Below are 21249 nucleotides of genomic sequence, written 5' to 3' on the forward strand. Positions count from 1 at the left end.
CACTGTGGCCTGAATGATGCTTTTTAAAATTTTTATTTATTATTTTATTATTTTTTTTTGCTTTTTGGGTCACACCCAGTGATGCTTAGGGGTTACTCCTGGCTTTGCACTCAGGAATTACTCCTGGCGGTGCTGGGGGGACCATATGGGATGCCGGGGATCGAACCCGGGTCGGCCGCGTGCAAGGCAAACGCCCTACCCGCTGTGCTATCGCTCCGGCCCTTTTTAAACTTTTTATTTATTTATTTTTTTAAGATACAGTGTTGGGGCTGGAGTGACCGTATAGTGGGCAGGACATTTGCCTTGCACAGGGCCAACCTGGGTTTGATTCCCAGCATCCCACAGTGTCCCCCAAGCACCGCCAGGAGTAATTCCTGAGTGCAGAGCCAGGAGTAACCCCTGAGCGTAGCTGGGTATGACCCCAAAAGGAAAAAAAAAGATACAGTGTTTCCTGGGCTGCAACAATAAGACCCCAGGTAGGGCACTTACCCTGCATACAGCAATGTGAGGAGGTCACTTGGAAGGAGTAGAGGGCCACATCATGGTTCCTGCCTCCCTAGGTCTCCTGACCAGGGATCCATAACGCTGTGTCCCTAACCATGGGCCCAGTGTCCAGAGTGTCCACAGCACCACATATGACCACTATCAGTGCAGAGCCAGGAGTTAGCCCTGAGCATAGCCAGGTGTGGCCCCCAAACACACACCACATACACAACACACACACACACACACACACACACACACATACACATACACACAAGAAAGATACAGTGTTTTTCTTCCAGGGCCTTATAAATTTTCCATTCATGTTTAGGCAGCTAGTTAAGTTATTTCAGGTACTCATTCTAGGTAAAATAAAAAAAAAGTGCACTAAAAAAAAGTATCTCACCTTTGGACTGGAGCGATAGCACGGTGGGTAGGGCATTTGTCTTGCACGTGGCCAACTCAGGTTCGATTCCTCCGTCCCTCTCGGAGAGCCCAGCAAGCTACCGAGAATATCCCACCCGCACGGCAGAGCCTGGCAAGTTACCTGTGGCATATTTGATATGCCAAAAAACAGTAACAACAAGTCTCACAATGGAGACGTTACTGGTGCCCACTCGAGCAAATCAATGAACAATGGGACGACCGTGCTACAGCGCAGCTCACCTTTCTACACACCCCATCCTGTCAGGAGACCACTGAGAAGCACAGAGGGTCATATCGAGTTTCTTGCCTCCCTAAGTCTCAAGAACAACAGTTCTTCGTGGATGACCAGGGACCCATAACGCCGTGTCTCTCCGTTTGGGCCCCGCGTCCAGACCGTTCCTGTGCCATGGCTCACGCGAGGGGAGCTCTGGTCCTTGAGGAGGCCTGGCCCGCCCCGCTCTGGCAGGTGGTTCGAGGGATGCTGTCAACGTGCCTTTACCCGAGAGCTCTCCAGCTGGGTGACGTGGCCCTCTCCGTTCTCTTTCCCCAGAAGCAGAAGCAGAAAGAGGCCCTCTTCGTCTTCTTCAACAGGACGGCCGAAGCGAAAATCCCAGCCATCATGTAAGTGCTCGCCACAGGGCCCCTGTCTGTGTCCCTCGTCTCTCACTGCCTCAGCCTGTCGGAGTGCTCCAGGCGGGCGGCTGAGGACTGCGCGGTGAGACCCCTCCGGCCTGTCACAGGGCTGCCGCCTGTGGGGGGGTCCCCCGGGCATCATCCTGTCACACTCTTACTTATAGCAGGAATGTCGGGGGAGGGGAATCATTGACTTCTTGCCTGTCACGAGAGAATACTGGTCACCAACTCGCAGAGAACAAGGAGGGGTCATGGGTCATGGGACACCTCAAAGGCTGCCTCACGGAAACTCTCTGGTCAGTTCTGCGGAGCCTTGGGTTTCTGTCACCCTGAAGAGGCAGAGCGTGGGGTTGGAGCAATAGCACAGCGGGTAGGGCGTTTGCCTTGGATGCGACCAACCCAGGTCGAATCCCAGCACCCCATATGGTCCCCTGAGGACCGCCAGGAGTGATTCTTGAGTGAAGAGCCAAGAGTAACCCCTGTGCATCGCCAGGTGTGACCCAAAAAGGAAAAAAAAAGAAAGAAAAGAAAAAATAAAGAGGCAAAGCTGCGAAGTTTGTCAGAACTACAGGCAGGTGGCCATGGGTGCATTAAGTATTTCTTCTGCCTAAAAAAACACTGGAATTGTTTTTTTTTGGAAGGTGTTTTTTTTTTTTTTTTTTGGTTCTTAAAAACTATTCCGTGACTAGAAAGAAATCTCAATTGTCTGCCTTTTGTAGACAACATGAAACCCACTCGTGTTCAGATCTCACTGTGGTAGAAGCCCGAGGCCGTTTGCGTGACGGGCAGCTTGCCTAATTTCTTATTGTTGAACATTCCTGGGAGGCTCCGGCAGGATAATGGTCCAAGTGATTAAATGACAATGAAGACGAACGGAGTGTGGGCTGCCCGGTGCCCGTGCCAGGCTGGCTGGGACCTGTGGATACGTGGAGACACAGACAGCCTGCCTCTCTCCTCCTGGGCCTCGCCCTCCCGCACCGCCTAGGGTGGGGAGAGCGGGAGTTTGATGCCCAGCAAAGAGTCCCTGAGGAAGCCTGGTGGGTGTTGTCCAGCTCTCTGCCCCTCCTTTGTGCTTGTGAAACATTATTATGAGACAATGGTATGAGACAGTGATATTATGAGACAAATGAACTCCCGATGTGCTATTCATGGCCTGGAAACCTCTCTCTCACAGCAACTGACTGGCCCCCTCAGGCCCAAGTCCCTTTTTTATTGCCGTTCCGTCACTGTCACTGTCATCTTGTTGCTCATCGATTTGCTCGAGCGGGCACCAGTAACGCTTCCATGGTGAGACTTATTGTTAACTGTCTTTGGCATATTGAATATGCCACGGGTAAGCTTGCCAGGCTCTGCCGTGCGGGCGAGATACTCTCGGTAGCTTGCAGGGCTCTCCGAGAGGGACGGAGGCATCGAACCCAGGTTGGCTGTATGCAAGGCAAACGCCCTACCCGCTGTGCTATGGCTCCAGCCCATTGCCGTACTATTAAAAATAAATAAATAAATAAATAAATAAATAAGACTCCCCTGAGGGGCTGGAGAGATAGTTAGAGCGGTGAGGGTGCTGGCCTTGCACCAGGAATAGCAGGGCAGAGGAACCCATCCTTCCCTCCCTCCCTCAATGCAGGACCTTCGACATTTAGGACTCGCTGAGTGTGCCCGACCCAGATGTACTCACTTCCCTTGGAAATTGGAATCGCCCTGTTTCTGCCACCTTCATCCTTGCTACTGTAACGGAAGGAGCTCGGACTGGGCGGCAGGGAAGCCTGAGTGAAAGCGCAGTGTGCCTCAGCCTGTCTCTGTGTCTGCCGAGGGCTCCCTGCCCCGCCGGCCAGCCAGCGGCCAGCTTCCCTGGGCTCCTCACCCGACAGAAGGGGCGGGGTTGTCTCCGTGGAAGAACAGGGTGTTTGTGGGGCCTGAAACCAGAGGGACCCCCCTGACCCCCCTCCCGGACACAGACCCCCAGAGCTGGGGGCCTCTGCCCAGGGGAGGAGAAGGCCAGGGTGGCACCTAGATCGACAGAGATCGCTGTGCCCAGGTGTGGACGGATCCCGAGGTGACAGATCATCACCCTTGGTGACCAGAGGGAGGCAGGGGACGGGGGAGGAGGGGACAGGCAGGGGCTCTACGGAGAAAGTCGCATGAGGGTTCCGTCTCTTCTCTTCCTGTGGCCAGAGAGCAGCTGCGGGCCTGCCCAGCTCTGAGCACCGGAAATCCAAGGCCAGGCTGTCCTCTGACACGTTAGCACCCCAGTGGGTCTTGCTTGGCTTCCCACAGGAAAGACGGAAAAATACACGGGGAGCCCGAAGGCTAGGGGCTGGCTCCAGCTCCGCTTAGGCCCCTCTGCGGAGGGACTGAGCTCAACCCCCACCCTGAGGCCACATCTCCTCCCACCGGGGTTAGGGTTTTCTCGGCTGAAGCGGAGAGGTCACACGTTCCGTCCGTCCCCTGCCAGACAGCGCCCTTCTCCCAGTTCCGCCGTAGATTCTGTCTGTGGTGCTTGATACTCGCCAACACCCCTGGCATCTGTTGCCTCGTTTCTCATTTCCAGCTTCTTTGTGAGGTGGGTGGAATGAGCTAGGTTGGCCCTCATTTTCAAAATGCAGCCACCGAGGCAGTCTTATATTTCACTCCCTGGACCCTGAGTCACACAGCCAGTAAATGAGTATTGGGTTATTAATTTTAAAGCTCTGGTTTCCTCTCATTGGCTTACACACACACACACACACACACACACACACACCTCCTCTTTTGCTGTTGTTTTCATTTTAATTGTCATCTTTTGGTACAAAAGGTTATTGTGACAGGCAGATAGTTCCAGCCTGGTACCTTAGGGGCCTGAGGAAGGGCAGACCCGCATGTCCAAGCCATAGAGAGGAGTTAACTGTTAGAAAAATTCGAGCCCGTAGTTTTTATGAACCAGTCGGGTTGATTTTATGGCCTTGTGACTTTTGGATGCTCTCGCAATAGCTTTTTTTTGCTTATATCATGGCAAATTTTATGTCCCTCAGACTCATTAAAGTAGATCTTATTAGCGCTAACCATTCACAAGTTGAACTCAAATCCATGCCCTCCTTGGCCATTGTGTTGTTTGAAAACAATTCCGGAGATCTTTCGCCGAGACTTCCCTTCCCTTCCCACCACCTGCCTTGCAGAAGAAACTTGAGCCCTTGGGTGCTGAAGGAAACGCACTTTCTTCCTTTGGCTCTGTTGGAATTGTGAGTGCTTGCCAGAGCAAGGCTCCTGGAGGAGGCCCGAGGGTCTGCAGACTCAGTCCCCCTGTCCCGGGAGAGCCGCCTTCTCTAAGAGACAGAAGTCAGTCAGAGGGAGGACACAGATCAAGCCACGGAGGTCCTTCACTTCATCCCCCTTTGCAGCTCAGCCATCAGGGACCTAACTGCCCACCCTGGGCTTTTTCAGTCTAGTGTGGGAGGAAGCTGGGACGTGTGTCCAGAGCAGCTCTTCAAGTTGATTGGCTCTGGTTTCAATATTAAGCTTCTAAGGAATTTGATTGCCATCAGAAATCCCCGGGTCCCCTGCCTCGAGATTTCCAGATCTATAGAAAACACTTCAGCGTGGATTGAAAAGGAGTCAAAATGATAATGGCGGCCAAAGGGAACATTGTTAATTGCCTTCTCAGGTCCCAGATAACAAGGAAGTTTCAGTAACGTCAGCACTCAAGTCATGAGGCTACTTCGGGCTTTGTTTGTTTGTCTGGGGGCCACACCTGGCGATTGCTCTGGGCTTAGTCCTGGCTCTGCACTCAGGGATCACTCCTGGTGGGCTCGGGGGACCATAAGCTGTGCCAGGAATAGAACTCGGGTCGACCATATGCGAGGCAAGTGCCCCGCCCGCTGTGCTCTCTCTCTGGCCCCGACTCCAGGCTTTGTGTTGATGGGAGACAACTGAAAAATCGGGATGGGGGCTGGAGTGATAGCACAGCGGGTAGGGCGTTTGCCTTGCACGCCGTCGACCCGGGTTCAATTCCCAGCATCCCATATGGTCCCCTGAGCACCGCCAGGAGTAATTCCTGAGTGCAGAACCAGGAGTAACCCCTGTGCATTGCCAGGTGTGACCCAAAAAGCAAAAAAAAAAAAAAAAGCGGGACGTCTGTGTGTTTGGCAGAGGACGGCACCCCACAGCTTCTGGTTTTGCCTCTTTAGTCCAGGCGACCTGGTGTGGGTACAGTGGGGAGAGGTCAGCTCTCTGGGATAAAAGGGACTGGGCTGGGATGGTGTGGACCCTGACCGGGACTGCTTGTGGTGCCGGCACTCTCCAGGAAACAGCCACTCCAATTTCTTGTGTTGTCATTGTCCGATGCAGTGAGTACATCCTGGACCTCCTGGAAAGCGGGAGAGAGAAGTTCCTCGTGTTCGCACACCATAAGGTGGTGCTGGACGCCGTGACTAAAGAACTTGACAGGAAGGTAAGCAAGGGCCCTTTGCAATTCACTCCGGGGGGCGTTCCTCGTTGGGGGTCTGGCTGATGAGTCGTACGGAGCAGACAGAGGTCTGATCTCAGTAAAGAAGTGAGACAGTGGGGGGCTGGAGCAATAGCACAGCGGGTAGGGCGTTTGCCTTGCCTTGCACGCGGTCGACCCGGGTTCGATTCCCAGCATCCCATATGGTCCCCTGAGCACTGCCAGGAGTAATTCCTGAGTACAGAGCCAGGAGTAATCCTTGTGCATCGCCAGGTGTGATCCAAAAAGCAAAAAAAAAAAAAAGAAAAAGAACAAGAAGTGAGACAGTGGCTTTTCTGGAAGCCTTGCTAAAAAGACCTCTCTGGGACCGAATCGATAGTACAGCAGGGAGGGTGTTTGCCTTGCACAGCAGCCAACCTGGGTTCGATCCCAGGCATCCCATATACTCCCCCCGAGCACTGCCAGGAGTTATTCCTGAGCACAGAGTCAGGAGTAACCCCTGAGCATCTCCTTGTGTGACCCCCTTTCCCCCAGAAAAGCCAATTGATCAATCAATAAAAAGATCTTTCTGATGATGCGTTCTTCCTGGTAGACACCCCATAGTGGAATGGGATTAAAATGATTTCTCAGCAGCATAGCTTAACTTTTTCCATCTGGCGAGTCTTGCCTTAGGAATGTCTCCCCGCCTGTCTCCCATCATCCATCTCAGTCATGGCAAAATTGATAAAACACGAAATAGCAGAAATCACTCAATTGCAGAGACAAGGATCTGTATGAATATCCTACTCTCCTCCTTTCACACTGCCTCCCTGTGAGGTAGTAGCTGTGTTCATTCCCATACTGGGCTCAGACCTTACGACAGACTCTTATGCTTTGCTAAACTGAAAAAGGAAATAATAATCTAGAAGGAATTCCAGATTGCAAACACTTAAACACATCCTATTCCCGTTTCCTTTTTTTTTTTTAAAGTTAAAATCGGAATCGTGAAATTGCCTTTTGTCTTCAATCATCTTTTACATTCAGGTAATATTTCAAACATATTGAAGAATGCAGAAACATATACAATAGATATGAAGCATGTTTTTATGCGTCCTTTTATTTTTTCACATTGCATTTTCTGGCCGAGAAGGTAGGTTTGGATCACCCCTGGCAGTGCGGGAGACGGCCTGCTCCTTGCGGGGGCGCCCAGCCATGTCAGCCCACTGCCAACCCAGCCATACTTCTCTGGACCTACGGTTAAAATTTTGTGGGGGAGGGAGGGGAAGGGTTTGGGTCACACCTGGCAGTGCTCAGGGCTTGCTCCTGGGTCTTCACTCTGGGATCCCTCCTGGCAGAGCTCAGGAGACTATATGTGGTGCTAGAGATCAAGCAAGCATAGACCTACGGCAAGGCAGGTGTCCCACCTACTGTACCGTCTCTTCAGTCCTATAAGGTTTTTTTTTTTTTATGTAGGCCCCCTCTCCAGTCCTTTAATCTACTCCCCATCCTTCATCCCAGATAGATCCACTGTACTGAATCTGTCCTCCATATTGACATGCTGTCTACTTAAAATTTGCATCTTTAAACAACAGTTGCTTTTCATGTCATCATCATCATCATCATCCCAGTGTCGATTTTCTTGAGCGATCTCAGTAATGTCTCGATTTGTCCTAGCCCTGAGATTTTAGAAGCCTCTCGTTCTAGTCCTTCTCAATGGTGCCACATTGGTAGCTCTTTCAGGGTCAGGGGAATGAGACCAAGCATTGTTACTGGTTTTGGCATATGAATACGCCACGGGGAGTTAGCCAGGCTCTTCCATGTGGGCAGGAAACTCTCGGTAGCTTGTCAGATTCTCCGAGAGGGAGAACTAAGCTATACAATGCTTCTGGGAGCTTGGTTTTATAGTCTCTAGATGTTGGCCATTGATGGGATTACACAGCACGGGGGGGCGGGGAGACCGCAGTTTGTGGGTGTGACCACCTAGCTATTGGAAAATGGGGGATCTGGGTGGAAGAGGCCCAGTCTCTATCCAAGCAGGCTTAGAGATCTCAGCCCCAGGTCCCACACACCTGAGTTCCTCTGCCGGTTCCTTCATGCGTGAGGCTCGTCTAAACGTGTGGAGAGGGGCCTTGAGCATGGCTGTGGCTGGGTTCCAGAGGTCTTCGGCTGCGGGAGCTTTGCTCCGAGTGGGGAGGGAAACTCAGCCCACCCCTTCTGAGGGGCCCTGGTGAGGACAGCCAGGCGCAGGAGCAAAAGACTGCACATTCATGTATATTTCAAAAACTTATTGCACATGACAGCATAGAATGAATATTCTACCATTTACATTGGGCTCAAGGTCACTGTGAGATGTCTCTGGACAGATCCGCACGTGTCATTCACTGACTGTAGCTACTGGCGGTGTCTCAGTGGATAAGTGAGATGGTCCATCTGTTCTCCTGCTGATGAATGTTGAATGTCACTTACGTTGACATAATTATAATACCTTGATATATAATTTCTATTTTTTTCTATTTTTTTTTTCATTTCTGTTGTTAATATATGTTTTCTATTTGGGTTTTTTTGTTTTTTTGTTTTTCTGTTTTTCTTTTTGGGTCACACCCGGCGATGCTCAGGGATTACTCCTGGCTTTGCACTCAGGAATCATTCCTGGCGGTGCTCGGGAGACCATATGGGATGCTGGGAATCAAACCCGGGTCTGCCGCATGCAAGGCAAACGCCCTACCCGCTGTGCTATCACTCCAGCCCCCATATGTTTTCTATTTGTATAGAATTTCACTTATAACCCAAACTGTTTTTAAGAAGCCAAGACAACTTTCTTCTACACTATGAAATTTCTGTTTTATGTATATGCATATGTGTGTATGTGTGTACACACAGACACATACATAGGTGTACCTTATCTGTTTGCTTGCGTGTGTGCTGGCATGATCATGCCTGATAATTTGGATAGCTGACTTCTGCCCGCCTTGTACTGTCAGACTGCTTCCCAAGGGAATGATTCTGACGTAAGTTTCCACCCCCAGCCCTTGTTCTCTTTGCGAGAGACACTCAGCCTAATCAGACCTTTAACTCCTGCCAGTCTAGTGAAAGGAAATCTCATCTCACTCTCACCTTCACTTCTATCTTCCTGACCGCCCTGGCAGCTGTCTCTTCTGTGAATATTCTGCCTCCTTTCTTTTCGGGGCTGCCTCTTCTCAGTGATTTGGAAAGGCTCTTTATAAATTCTGCCTAATGAATCCTTTGATCTGTTACGCCTTTGTCTTTCTACTTTAGCTCAGTATTGAAGCTGATTGTAATTCTACTTCAGGCTTATTTCTAGATGTTTTTTTTAGATTTTTGTGATTGAAGCAGTCTTTCCCTAATTGTGGCCATGAAGAATTCCGCCCCCCTTTCCTGTTTTTGTTTTTTGTTTTTTTGTTTTTTTTTTTTTTGGTGACTGCGGGTTCTGTGACCTGCGCATCTGGATGCAGTGATGCCCGGTTCTCACATCTTCGGCTGCAGTGCTTGCCAGGGTTGCACACTCCAGTTGCCAGGCTCGTATGCCTGGCTGTGCCCTTGCTTGTACACCTGCAGTGCCAGGAGCCCGACAGTGGAGCTGCCATGAGTGATGGTGCACGTGGAGGCAGCACTGGGGAGCGAACATGCATAGACCCCGGGCAATAAGGCAAGCGCTTTATTTGCTGAGGAAGGGGGGGAGGGGCGGCAGGAGATGGCACATCTAGTGATTGGTGCTCAGGAGTTACTCCTGGCTCTGCACTCAGGGATTATTCCTGGGATCCTGGAGGTCTAACCCAGGTTGGCCGTGCGCAAGGCCAGCACCTCCCCACTGTACTTTTCTTTGGCCCCTGCAAAGCAAGCATTTTAGTCACTCAGCATCCCCCACACTCCTGGCCATAAGAATATTTTTCCCCCATGGTGTTTTTTTTTCCCCCCAAGAGTTTGATCCCTGACATCTCACACACATACACACACACACACACACACACACACACACACACATGAACACTCACACACCCCAGCTATAAGAAGTGTTAACTGGGGGCTGGAGCTATAGCACAGCAGGTAGAGCATTTGCCTTGCATGCGGCCGACCCAGGTTCGATTTCCAGCATCCCATATGGTCCCCTGAGCACCGCCAGGAGTTAATACCTGAGTGCATGAGCCAGGAGTAACCCCTGTGCATTGCCAGGTGTGACCCAAAAATCCAAAAAAAAAAAAAAGAAGTAACCCCTGAGCATTGCCAACTGTGGCCAAAAAAAAAAAAAAGAAGTTACTGAAAATACCAGCCCTACCCAGTGAAATTGTAGTTTTGATTCGATGTTAATAAAAATTCCAGTGTTAATTAAAAAAATTATTAATCAGTGTTAATAAGAAAACTATTGAATTTTTAAAAGAAACTTTAAATATTGTCAAGATTTCCTCAAGTTCAAAGGACAGATCATTGAGATAACCTTGGAGTCGAGGGACAATGAGTGTCCTGGAACTGCCTCACGGGTCTGAGGTCTGCGGGGTGCCAGATGGGTACAATGGAGGGGTTAGCCCTTCCGTGTAAATAAAATTAAGTACATGATGAAGAAATGATCACAAATCAAGTTTGATTGCTTCAGCAAATTAAATTTGGCTTATTGAGGGGAAAAGTCAAAGGAGACTTTCACTGTTTACAGTATTAAATTCCAGATGAGTCAAAACGATGACAAGCAGGGTTTGGGTCATACCCGGTAGATTTCAGGGGCTATTTCTGGCTTCTGCTCATGGTTCCCCAAGTACCACCAGGGGTCACTTCTAAGCACAAGCCAGAAATAGCCCCAAAACCCTACTCTACCCTATATTCTTGTGTGTGTGTGTGTGTGTGTGTGTGCTGTACTTTTTCCATAGCTGCAATTTGTGTGTGTGTGTGTGTGCTGTACTTTTCCCATATCTGCAGTTTTGTTCCCTGAGATTATGATTATCTCTTATCAGCCAAGGTCCAGAAGTATAATGGGGTATTTTGAGAGACAGACCATATTCACATACTTTGTATAGCAGTATATTGTTATCATAACTTAATTGTTACTGGTTGTTGATCTTTACTGTGCCTAATTTATAAATTAAAACTTGTCATAGAGGACCGGACCCATAGTACGGTGGGAAGGGTACTTGCCTTGTACTCAGCCAACCTGAGTTTGATCTCGTCATCCATATGGTCCCCTAAGCACCAGTAAGTGTTGGGCCTGAGCATCACCGGGCATGGTCCAAAAAAAAAAAAAAACCAAAAAAACCAAAAACTTGTCATGGATAGAAAAAATATAAATACCTATATAGGGTTCAATGCTATCTGACCCAAGTTGTCTTTTAAAATATATCTGTCAGATCAAGACCAGAGAATTAGCTCAGCTGATTGGAGCTGGTACAGGAGGCGCAAGTCTGATCACCAGCACCCATATGGGCCCCCAGGCCCCAGTGGAAGCAGCTGCTGAGCCAGCCCTGTGTCAGGTGTGGCCCCCAAACCAAAAAAAACAGAAATTAAAAAAAGAATCAACAGTTGGTATATGCAATGAACTTCAGAATACGCTAACACCAGAAAAAAAAGGGTCAGGCTATGTAATCCTGCATTTCTAGAATGCATTCAGAGAAACACCAGCTAACCTAAGTGTCAAAGAGTAGGTGCACAGTGGCTTGGAGATGGGTGGGTGGGGAGAAAAGTTTCTCATTAATTCACTTCCCTATCTTAATTGAAGAAAAGCGAGAAATAAAGCTTCGTTTGTAGGGGGATGCCAGGGATTGGATCCAGGGCCTCATCTTTGTGCTGTAGATACTGGGCTGCTACTTTTAAAACAGACCCAAACACAATGAGAAAATAGTGACTGGGGCTGGAGCAATGGTACAATGGGTAGGGCGTTTGCCCTGCACGCGGCCGACCCGGGTTCAATTCCCAGCATCCCATATGGTCCCCCAAGCACCGTCAGGAGTAATTCCTGAGTGCAAAGCCAGGAGTAACCCCTGTGCATCACCGGTGTGACCCAAAAAGCAAAACAAAATAGTGACTGAAAAAGTAGATCAATAATGTTTTTATTTTCCATATATATACGTGTGTGTGTGTGGGGGGGGGGTAACATTGGGTTTGTCCTTTTAGCCTTGCCGCAGGGAACTTAGTTTACCGTAAAGCAATGCCGTTTCTGTATGGACACAGGAAGACAGTTAATATTATGCTTTGTAACTTGGGAGCTGATTGACTCCAATAATATTTACTTCCAGGCATCTGCTTTCTCCACTCAGTTGCCCTTAGTTCCTAGTACCCCAAAAGCAGGGTCTTGACGAGGGACGGAATGGACCTAGGGCAAGCTGTGAGCTACCCTGGCATTGAAATGGGCCAGGCCAAAGTGCCACAATACTCAACTATAAGTTGAGAGCATGGTCATAGACAAATGCTATCATGATCCAAAAGTAACGACGAGGACCCTGCTGGGGTTAGGAAAACTAACCTGGCGTGAGGACTGTGGTCTGGAATATATAGTGAATGTCCTCAGGAAGAACCAAACTTTAAGTTTGATATATCTCTTACTGTGCTCATTCATTCATATATATATATATATATATATATATATATATATATATATATATATATATTTTAAAGATCTATGTCAATACCCCTTAAGAGAAAATGCACTAAACTAGGACAACTCATCTTGAGAGCCAGAGTAACTTTACAGCGGGTAAGGCACTTGCCTTGCGTTGATCTGGGTTCGTGGGTTCGATCCCCGGTACCCCATATGATCCCCCAAGCCCTGCCAGGAGTGATCCCTGAGCTCAGAGCCAAGAATGAAAACTGAACACTTCCAGGTGTGGCCAAAAAGCTAAAAAACAACCCCCCTCCCCCAAAAAAACTGCTCATGTCACAGCCCTGGGAGTTGAGTGTCCAGCCGTGACTTCTACGGGCTGAGTACGTGGCTGTTCTTCACGTTCACGTCTGCAGCAGCGCTGTGCAGGGGCCCGGAGCTGGAGCCAGCCCAGGACGCCCTCCGCAGGTGAGCCACCATCTGTGGTCCCTGTGTGCCTGGGGTGAGCTCGGCAGTGAGAAGGGACGGACTGCAGTGATACTCCCCTGGATGGCTCTCCAGGGGCTGGCTGTGTGTTCACAAAAGGGGGCAGCACTCTCTCCCGCCACCCGTGTTCGGTAGTCTCACGCCACTTCCCCCACCCCGGGGAGGCTGATGGGGATAGGCAGGAAGGAAGGAACGAGGGCCAGATTGGTCGTATCAATTGCAGTTTATTCCAGTCTCCGTTCCCCTTCTGCTTCTGTCTCTCCGCCCTTCTGCCTCTGTCTCTCCCAAGCCCCGCTCACTCTCACTTCTTTCGCCTTGTGCTCTGCTTCTGTGTCTTCTCCCTCTGCTTCTCTCACAGTCTTAGTTTATATAGCAATCACATAGGTTGGTGACACAAGGTGGGTCGAACATTAACAAATCAACGGAGAGAGGTAAGACCACTCCTCAAGGACAAAATCTCCTCTAAGGAGATTACTCCAGATTACTAGGAAATCTGCTCAAGGGTGGGATCCAAACAAGGGTGTGTCACTTTCTTCTTTCCTCAGCTAGTAATCCACTTAAATAGTTGTAGTAAATCTACTTCTAATATTTCTAACAATGTCATTCTGTCTGAGCACAGGAAGAGATGTAAACTTAAAAGTTTGGTTCTCCCTGAGGACATCTCACTATATATTCCAGACCACAGTCCTCAGACCAGGTTAATCTTCCTAACCCCATCAGGGTCCTAATCTCGTCGTTACTTTTAGATCATGACAGAATTTGTCCATGGTCATGCCCTCAACTTATAGTTGAGTATTGTGGCCCATTTCGATGCCAGGGTAGCTCACAGCTTGCCCTGGGTCCATTCCATCCCTTGTCGAGACCGTGGTTTTGGGGTGCTAGGAACTAAAGGCAACTGAGTGGAGAAAGCAGATGCCCAGGAGTAAATATTATTCAGAGTCAATCAACTCCCAAGTTACAAGAGCATAACATTGTATGCTTTATTAACTGTCTTCCTGTGTCCATACAGAAAGGACATTGCTTTAAGGTAAACTATGCAAAAGAGACAAAAGCAGTATTGAATTTACAATACAAGTTCAATGTCCTAGAAGGATCTGACCTTACAAGTTAACAGAATCTGATTAGGGGAAAAACTGATTAACTGGTTGGGGAGGAGAGCACAGAGAAGAGTTTACAGATAATTTAAACAGAGGAATGAGAGTGACTCGGGAGCACTGTTATGGGTGTAACCTGACAAACCTAAGTTCCCTGCAGCAAGGCTAAAAGGACAGACCCTATGTTATCCTACAGGTGGCTTTTTTTTTTTTTTTTCAAAAAAAAGCCTATCCTGAAAGGTGACACTCTTTGATTCCATGTCTCAAACGTTCTTGCTATGTAAAAATTTAGAAATGCGAGACAGATTAGTAGACACGGGGGTGGAGATGAGCAGAGGGAAATTTTTTTTTCCAATTTTCTTCTTTTGGCTGAGGAGGGGGAAAAAATTTGATATTTATGTGGCCTCAGGAATAGTGCCTGCAGCAGGCCGCAGACTCCTGCCCTCAGCCCCAGGCACTCCTGTTTACAAACAACAGGATACGCTGAGCTGGAGGGAAACCCAAGGGCAAGGAGAAACCAACGGCCGATGAGAAGAGGGGCAGGGAATGCGGAAAGGGTGCCAATGCACGGTGCCAAACGGTCCCAAAATGGTCCCTGCAGGGATCCAAATGGTCTTAGTGACCTTGTCCCGGGTACGGAAGACCTGCTTTGGACTGAATGACAGCCAGAAAATAGGCCACAGCGACAGCCAGGCGGGAGCAGGGGGCGAGGAGTGGGGGGAGGGTACGCCAGGGTCTGCCCCCCTGAGAGGCCAACACCGTGGTCTGAGTTGGTGCCAGCTTTAGGCTTGGCATCCCCCCACTTCTCCTACACTGCCTGGTTGGTCAAGACTGGCCGGTTTGGGGGCCGGAGCCATAGTACAGCGAATAAGGCATATGCCTTGCAAGTGGTTGACTCTGGTTCGGTCCCCAGCATCCCATAGGGTCCCCCGAGCACTGCCAGGAGTAACTCCTGAGTGCAGAGCCAGGAGGAACCCCTTAGCATTGCCGGGTGTGACCCAAAAAGAAAAAAAAAAAAGACTGGCCAGTCTTGAGGCTGGTGAGAGTCAGCAAAGATTTGAGAACACAAAGTAGGACTCAGAGGAGAATGTCACAGCTGCCACCCTGTAGCTTCCGAGGCCAACTGTCGTGGGCTTGGTAGTCTTGCTCTCTCGGGAGTCCGCTCACTGAAGCCGGGCGTGGGGGAGCGGCGAGTGGGAGTCTCCTGCTGGGCTCCCTGGTGAGGTGAAGGGCGCCAGGGACCTCCCGGGCGGTGACACGAGGCCATCTGGGCTGGGACACTGTCCGAGCCCGGGCGGAATGACGTAGCACTGCTGGGCCCCAGGGCTACACCTGGTAGCTGTCAGGAGTCCACACAGTGCCGTGCATCGAACTCAGGGCCTCCTCGGGGCAAGGCGTGCAGCCTGGCTCTGGGGCCTGTCTCCTGCCCCCCTCCACCCCGCCCTCACAGGAATATGGATTCATGAAAATTCACACTGGTGGTGATGTGGTATAGAACACACACGCACACACACGCGTGCGCACACGCACACAAGCCCAGGTGGAATGAGAAATCTTAACGGCGCTCAGGAGGTGATACCAAAATTACCTTGTTTGTGGTATTATCTAAGTTTTACAATACACTGACGTGGGGGGGACTGGGGGGAGTGGGTGAAAGGAGCAGGGGGCAAGGGCTGCCCCGTGTGCTGATTAGACTGCTGTGTCCCTAGTGACTTAGAGTCAGAGTCCCTGTGACAGGAGGAGAGTGCCCACAGCAGCCTGCGGACAGCCCAGTGGGACAGCACCCACAGCGCTCTCTCTCTCTCTCTCTCTCTCTCTCTCTCTCTCTCTCTCTCTCTCTCTCCCTTTCCCTCTCTCTCCCTCTCCCTCTCTCTCTCCCTTTATCTCTCCCCCTCCCTCCCTCTCTTCCTTTCTCTCTCTCTCTCCCCCCTCTCCCTCTCTCATTCTCTCCCTCCCCCTTTATCCTTCTCTCTTCTCTGTCTCTCTGTCTCTGTCTCTCCCTCTCCCTTTCTTCCTCTCTCTCCCTCTGTCCCTCTCTCTTCTTCTCTCTCCCTCTCTATGTCTCTCTTCCTCTCTTCCTCTTTCTCTTCTTCTCTCTCCCTCTCTATGTCTCTCTTCCTCTCTTCCTCTTGTACTCTTCCCCCTCCCTCTCTCTCCCTTTCTCTCCCCCTTCTCTCTTCCTCTCTCTCTCCCACTCTTTCTCTCTCTTCCTCTCCCTCTCTCTCTTTCTCTCTCTTCCTCTCTTTCTCTCTCCTTCTTTCTCTGTCTCTGCTCTCTCTGTTCTTTGTCTCTGCCTCTGTCTCTCTCTCTCTGTTCTTTGTCTCTGCCTCTCTCTCTCCCCAGCACGTGCCGCACATCCGTATCGACGGCTCCACGTCCTCTGCAGACCGCGAGACCCTGTGCCAGCAGTTCCAGCTGACGGAGCGGCACGCCGTGGCTGTGCTGTCCATCACGGCAGCCAACATGGGCCTCACCTTCTCTGCAGCCGACCTGGTGGTGTTCGCCGAGCTCTTCTGGAACCCAGGGGTGAGGGGTGCGCCGGATCCGGGGGGCTGGCAGGGGCCTGGTGCCTGCGGGGGAGACGGGCTTTCATGAGCAACCCCCGACCCGTGCCCGTTCCTTCCTGTCACTCCCCAGGGCTGCCCTCACAATGCCCACGCCGCGGCCCTGAGACAGCCATGCCAGGGGCATCCCCACCCGCCTCTGGGAAGCCAGGAGGAACTCCTGAGCATCCCTGGGTGTGACCCAAAGAGCCAAAAAGAAAAATTAAAAGGATGCCTCTCGAGTGGGGCGTTTGCCTTGCACGCAGCCGACCCGGGTTGGATTCCCAGCATCCCATAGGGTCCCTTGAGCACCGCCAGGAGTAACTCCTGAGTGCAAACCCAGGAGTAACCCCTGTGCATTGCCAGGTGAGACCCAAAAAGCAAAAAAAAAAAAAAAAAAAGATGCCTCTCTCTGAGGAAATGGGCCTCAGACAGTCCAAGGGCATCGCTGGCCCTCCCTGGTCACTGGTGGCCGCTCGGGACCACAGCCCAGACCCTTGCAACAGGCCGACTGCGGGGCAGCAGCTGTAGCTGGTCCTTGCGCCCCGCCCCGCCCCCAGCCTTCTCTGATGCTCCGAGGGCTGCGACCCTCCCGGCCCCTGCAGCCCTCCCCACCCCCACCCAGCTGGCGTGAGTGGACGGACCTGTTTGCCGCAAGAACAGCGGCACTCCGGACGCATCTGGGTCTGCGGGCCCCCGCGGACCCCGCCGGCACCCCCGTGGGCGTGCGCTCCGTGTTGGGTCTCCCCGCTCCCCCGCCAGGCTCGCGCCTGGTGCCTCGCAGGAGTGACCGGTCCTCCTCGGCGGGCGGAAGCGCGTGCCTCATGCCCTGGGCGCGGGGCGTGGGCTGAGCCTCCCCTGGGGCCTCGCAGGTGCTGATCCAGGCGGAGGACCGGGTGCACCGCATCGGCCAGTCCAGCTCCGTGAGCGTCCACTACCTGGTGGCCAGAGGCACGGCTGACGACTACCTGTGGTACGGCCCCCCGGGGCGGGCGCGGGGACTGCTGCTCAAACGGACACTGGCGGGGCCCACCTCGAAGCTCCATTAGCAAGGGACCACCCGCTTTCTCGTGGCCTCCTTTGGCCTCCTTCCCTGCCTTGGAGGGGTGCGGTGTAGGGGGTTGGCTCTGGGACGCAGCAGCCAGGACCCGTCCCTGGCACAGACCCTCTGTCCCTGGCCCGGCAGAGACTGTGAACCCCGGGCCCTTTGCAGGGCTGGGGTCAGGTGGCCAGCCCTGGGCTTCTTGTCTGCTCCCAAAGCTGGGAACCCCCGCCCCCGCCCCCCAGCGCACCTTCCCAGTCCTGTCGCCCCCTCCCTGGCACGCTCTGCCCTGCCTCCCACCACCGGCCGCTCTCCCGCCCTCCCTCCCACGGCTCTTCCCGTGGCAACCGGTCCGGCCACCGCTGTGTTCTGGTCGCCGTGTTCACTGGGTCGCTCGGAACAGCGGGGGCAAAACGCTGGTGCCCAGACTCATGCCACACAGATTGGCAGCCTTTCTGCCCGCTGCACCGCCCGAAGGAGCCTGGACCTGCTGCCCGCCGGGAGCTCCGGCCCGGCTCGCAGTGGAGACAGCGCCAGCCTTGCGGGGCGGGCACTTCCGCCCAAGACCAACGCGCGAAAGAGGGTGCGGGGCACAGCCCCCCGGAGCAGGACCGGGAGGCCCTGTATGCGCATCAGAGACCCCCTCCCAGAGCAGGAAGGCGGGGTGTGGGCAGGCTGTTCTCATCAGCGGCCGGTTCCGCGCACCCGCGCTCACGGCAGTGCTCTTCTCCCCGACAGGCCCCTGATCCAGGAGAAGATCAGGGTACTGGGCGAGGCCGGCCTCTCCGAGGCCAGTTTCTCCGAGATGACCGAAGCCACCGATTACCTCTGCAAGGTGAGCGCCGCCCCAGGGCTCCTCGCTGCCCTCCCTCCCGAGGCTGGGCACAAGGGCGGGCTGCCAAGGGCTTTGTACTACAGTGCCATGCCAAGAGTTGCAGGGGAGGGATGCCGGGGTTTGAATCCAGGTTGGCTGCGTGCAGGGTAAGCGCCCTCCCCGCTGTTGTGCCATTGCTCGAGCTCCCTCAGAAACAGTTTCTTTTTTTCTTTTTCTTTTTTCTTTCTCTTTCTTTCTTTCTTTCTTTCTTTCTTTCTTTCTTTCTTTCTTTCTTTCTTTCTTTCTTTCTTTCTTTCTTTCTTTCTTTCTCTTTCCCTCTTTCTTTTTTCTTTCTTTCTTTCTCTTTCTTTCTTTCTTCTTGCCTTCCTTCCTCCCTTTCTCTCCCTCTTTCTTTCTTTCTTGCTTTCTTTCTTTCCCTCCCTCTTTCTTTCTTCCTTCCTTCCTCTTTCTTTCTTTCTTTCTTTCTTTCCCTCTTTCTTTCTTCCTTCCTTCCTCTCTCTTTTTTTCTTTCTTTCTTTCCTTCTTCCTTCCTTTCTTTCTTTCTTTTTTCTTTTTTTTTCTTTTTGGGTCACACCCGGCAATGTACAGGGGTTACTCCTGGCTCTGCACTCAGGAATTACCCCTGGAGGTACTCAGGGGACCATATGGGATGCTGGGATTCGAACCCAGCTGGGCTGCATGCAAGGCTAATGCCCTACCCGCTGTGCTATCGCTCCAGCCCCCTCCCTCGGATACAGTTTCTAAAGGGGGGCCGGCGCCTCGAGCGGGTGCCTTCATAGTCGCCAGATGGGATCCCGAGCCCCCTCACTGTGGGGTTACCCAGCAGTGGACCAGCCAGCTCGCCTAGGCGGCACTCAGACTCGGGGGCTGAAGATTTTTATCGTACAACCGTGTTTATTGACAGGGTGGAAACACCACCTAGGAGTATTCCTCTTCTTCTTAGTCCAGTAACTTAATTAACATCTTAATTCTACTTCTTAATATCAGTCATTTTGTATGGACACATTAAGAGAGACATTGAGCTTGTAGGGTGGCTCTCCTGGGAACATCTCGCCACAGACTCAGACTACAGTGCTCAGGCCAGATTAATCTTTCCTAACCCTAGCAGGGTCCTAATCTAGTTACCAGTTTTTGGATCATGACAGAATTTGTTCATGACCAAGCTCTTAACATATAGTTTAGCATTATGGCGCTTTGGCCAGGCCCATTGCAATGCCAGGGTAGCACATAGCTCACAGCTTGCCCTGGGTCCATCCAGTTCCTCGTTGGGACCCTGCTTTTGGGGATGCTAGGAAGTAAGGGCAACTAAGGCTTAAGTCAAGAAAACAGATGCCCAGGAGGTGAGTATCATTCAGAGTCAATTAACTCCCAAGTTGCAAAAACGTATCTTTTTAACAGTCCTCCTGGGTTGATACAAAAAGGACATTGCTCTGAACTGACTATGCAAAGGACTTAAGGAGAAGAGAAAAACAATATTTACATGTCAACAGAGCACAAAGAAGTGACAAATAAACACAGAGGAAGGGGAGCACTGTGATGGGAGTAACCCAGTAAAACCTAAGCTCCCTGTGGCAAGGCGAAAAGGACAAACCAATGTTATCCTACAGTTGACCAGTTCTTGGGCTTTTCCAAACAAAAGTGCCGGCACATGTACACCTCAGCCCGTCCTTTGGCTGTGTAGTCTATTCCCGATGCTTGGTTGTTGTCAACGTGGTGGTTGAGACGACAGTGCGTGTGTGTGCACACACACACACACACACACACACCCCTGACTGTGATGCTCCCTGGGGGATGGGATGGAGGGGTGTCACACAACAGGTGGTCGAGCTGGCCAAAGTTTGCTCTCAGCTGCAGTGCTCGCACACTGACCTTCCGGGGACCATGCTCTAGGTTGAGGCACACACGGTTTGGTGGTCCCACAGGTCATCCTTCCTGGCCACGGTGCTCACGTCTGTTTACTTGGAGTGCTCGCCAGAACTCACACCCCTCTCTGTGCCACTTGCATGCACCCGGCTGCAGTGCGACCGGAAGTCGCCGTGGCGTTCCAATCACAGCAGAGCTGCCCGGATCCCACTCGGCACATGTGGGCCGACAGGGGTTTGAACTCCCGACCGTATGCATCCAGGAGGACAGGTGCTTTTACACCACGGTGCTCGTCCTCCAAAGCTTTGACATTCTGTGTGGTTTGGTTCAGGGCCATACCTGGCAGTGCTCGAGGTTGACTCCTGGCTCTGTGCTCAGTGATCACTCCTGGCAGGGCTTGGGAGACCATACAGTCTGATGGAAATCAAACGCAGATCAGCCATACAGAAGACAAGCATCTCACTCACTATACTCTCTCTCTGTCTCTCTGACGCCTTGACATTATTTTAATATCCAGTGTAACTTACCCTTTTCAATATAAACAATAGTTTAACACTATTTTTAAATTTTATTGAATCACTGTGAGATAGATACAAGCTTTCATGTTTGGGTTATAATCACACAATGATTAAACACCCATCCCTCCACCAGTGCACATTCCCCACCACCGATATTCCTGGTATACCTCCCCTTTCCCACCCTCCCCCTGCCTCCATGGCAGACCGTATTCCCCATACTCTCTCTACTTTTGGGCATTATGGCTTACAACACAGACACTGAGAGGCCATCATGTTTGGTCCATTATCTACTTTCAGCACGCATCTCCCATCCCAACTGGTTCCTCCAGTCATCATTTTCTTAGTGATCCCTTCTCTATTTCAGCTGCCTTCTCCCCTCCGCTCATGAAGCA

At 51.6% G+C, this 21249-nt stretch overlaps 1 protein-coding gene across 2 annotated transcripts in view; it reads left to right on the forward strand.

Annotated features, from left to right (window-relative positions):
* Positions 1–21249, forward strand: part of SMARCAL1 (SWI/SNF related, matrix associated, actin dependent regulator of chromatin, subfamily a like 1) — an 83287-nt gene that overhangs the window by 56881 nt on the left and 5157 nt on the right. For both annotated transcript variants that reach the window (XM_055123236.1, XM_055123237.1), the window contains exons 13-17: positions 1460–1530; positions 5863–5965; positions 16400–16582; positions 17472–17572; positions 18380–18476. In XM_055123236.1, the coding sequence (XP_054979211.1) occupies positions 1460–1530; positions 5863–5965; positions 16400–16582; positions 17472–17572; positions 18380–18476 (555 nt within the window). The remainder of the gene's footprint in view (positions 1–1459; positions 1531–5862; positions 5966–16399; positions 16583–17471; positions 17573–18379; positions 18477–21249) is intronic.

The sequence above is a fragment of the Sorex araneus genome, chromosome X (assembly GCF_027595985.1).
Source record: "Sorex araneus isolate mSorAra2 chromosome X, mSorAra2.pri, whole genome shotgun sequence".
NCBI classification, from domain to species: Eukaryota; Metazoa; Chordata; class Mammalia; order Eulipotyphla; family Soricidae; genus Sorex; species Sorex araneus.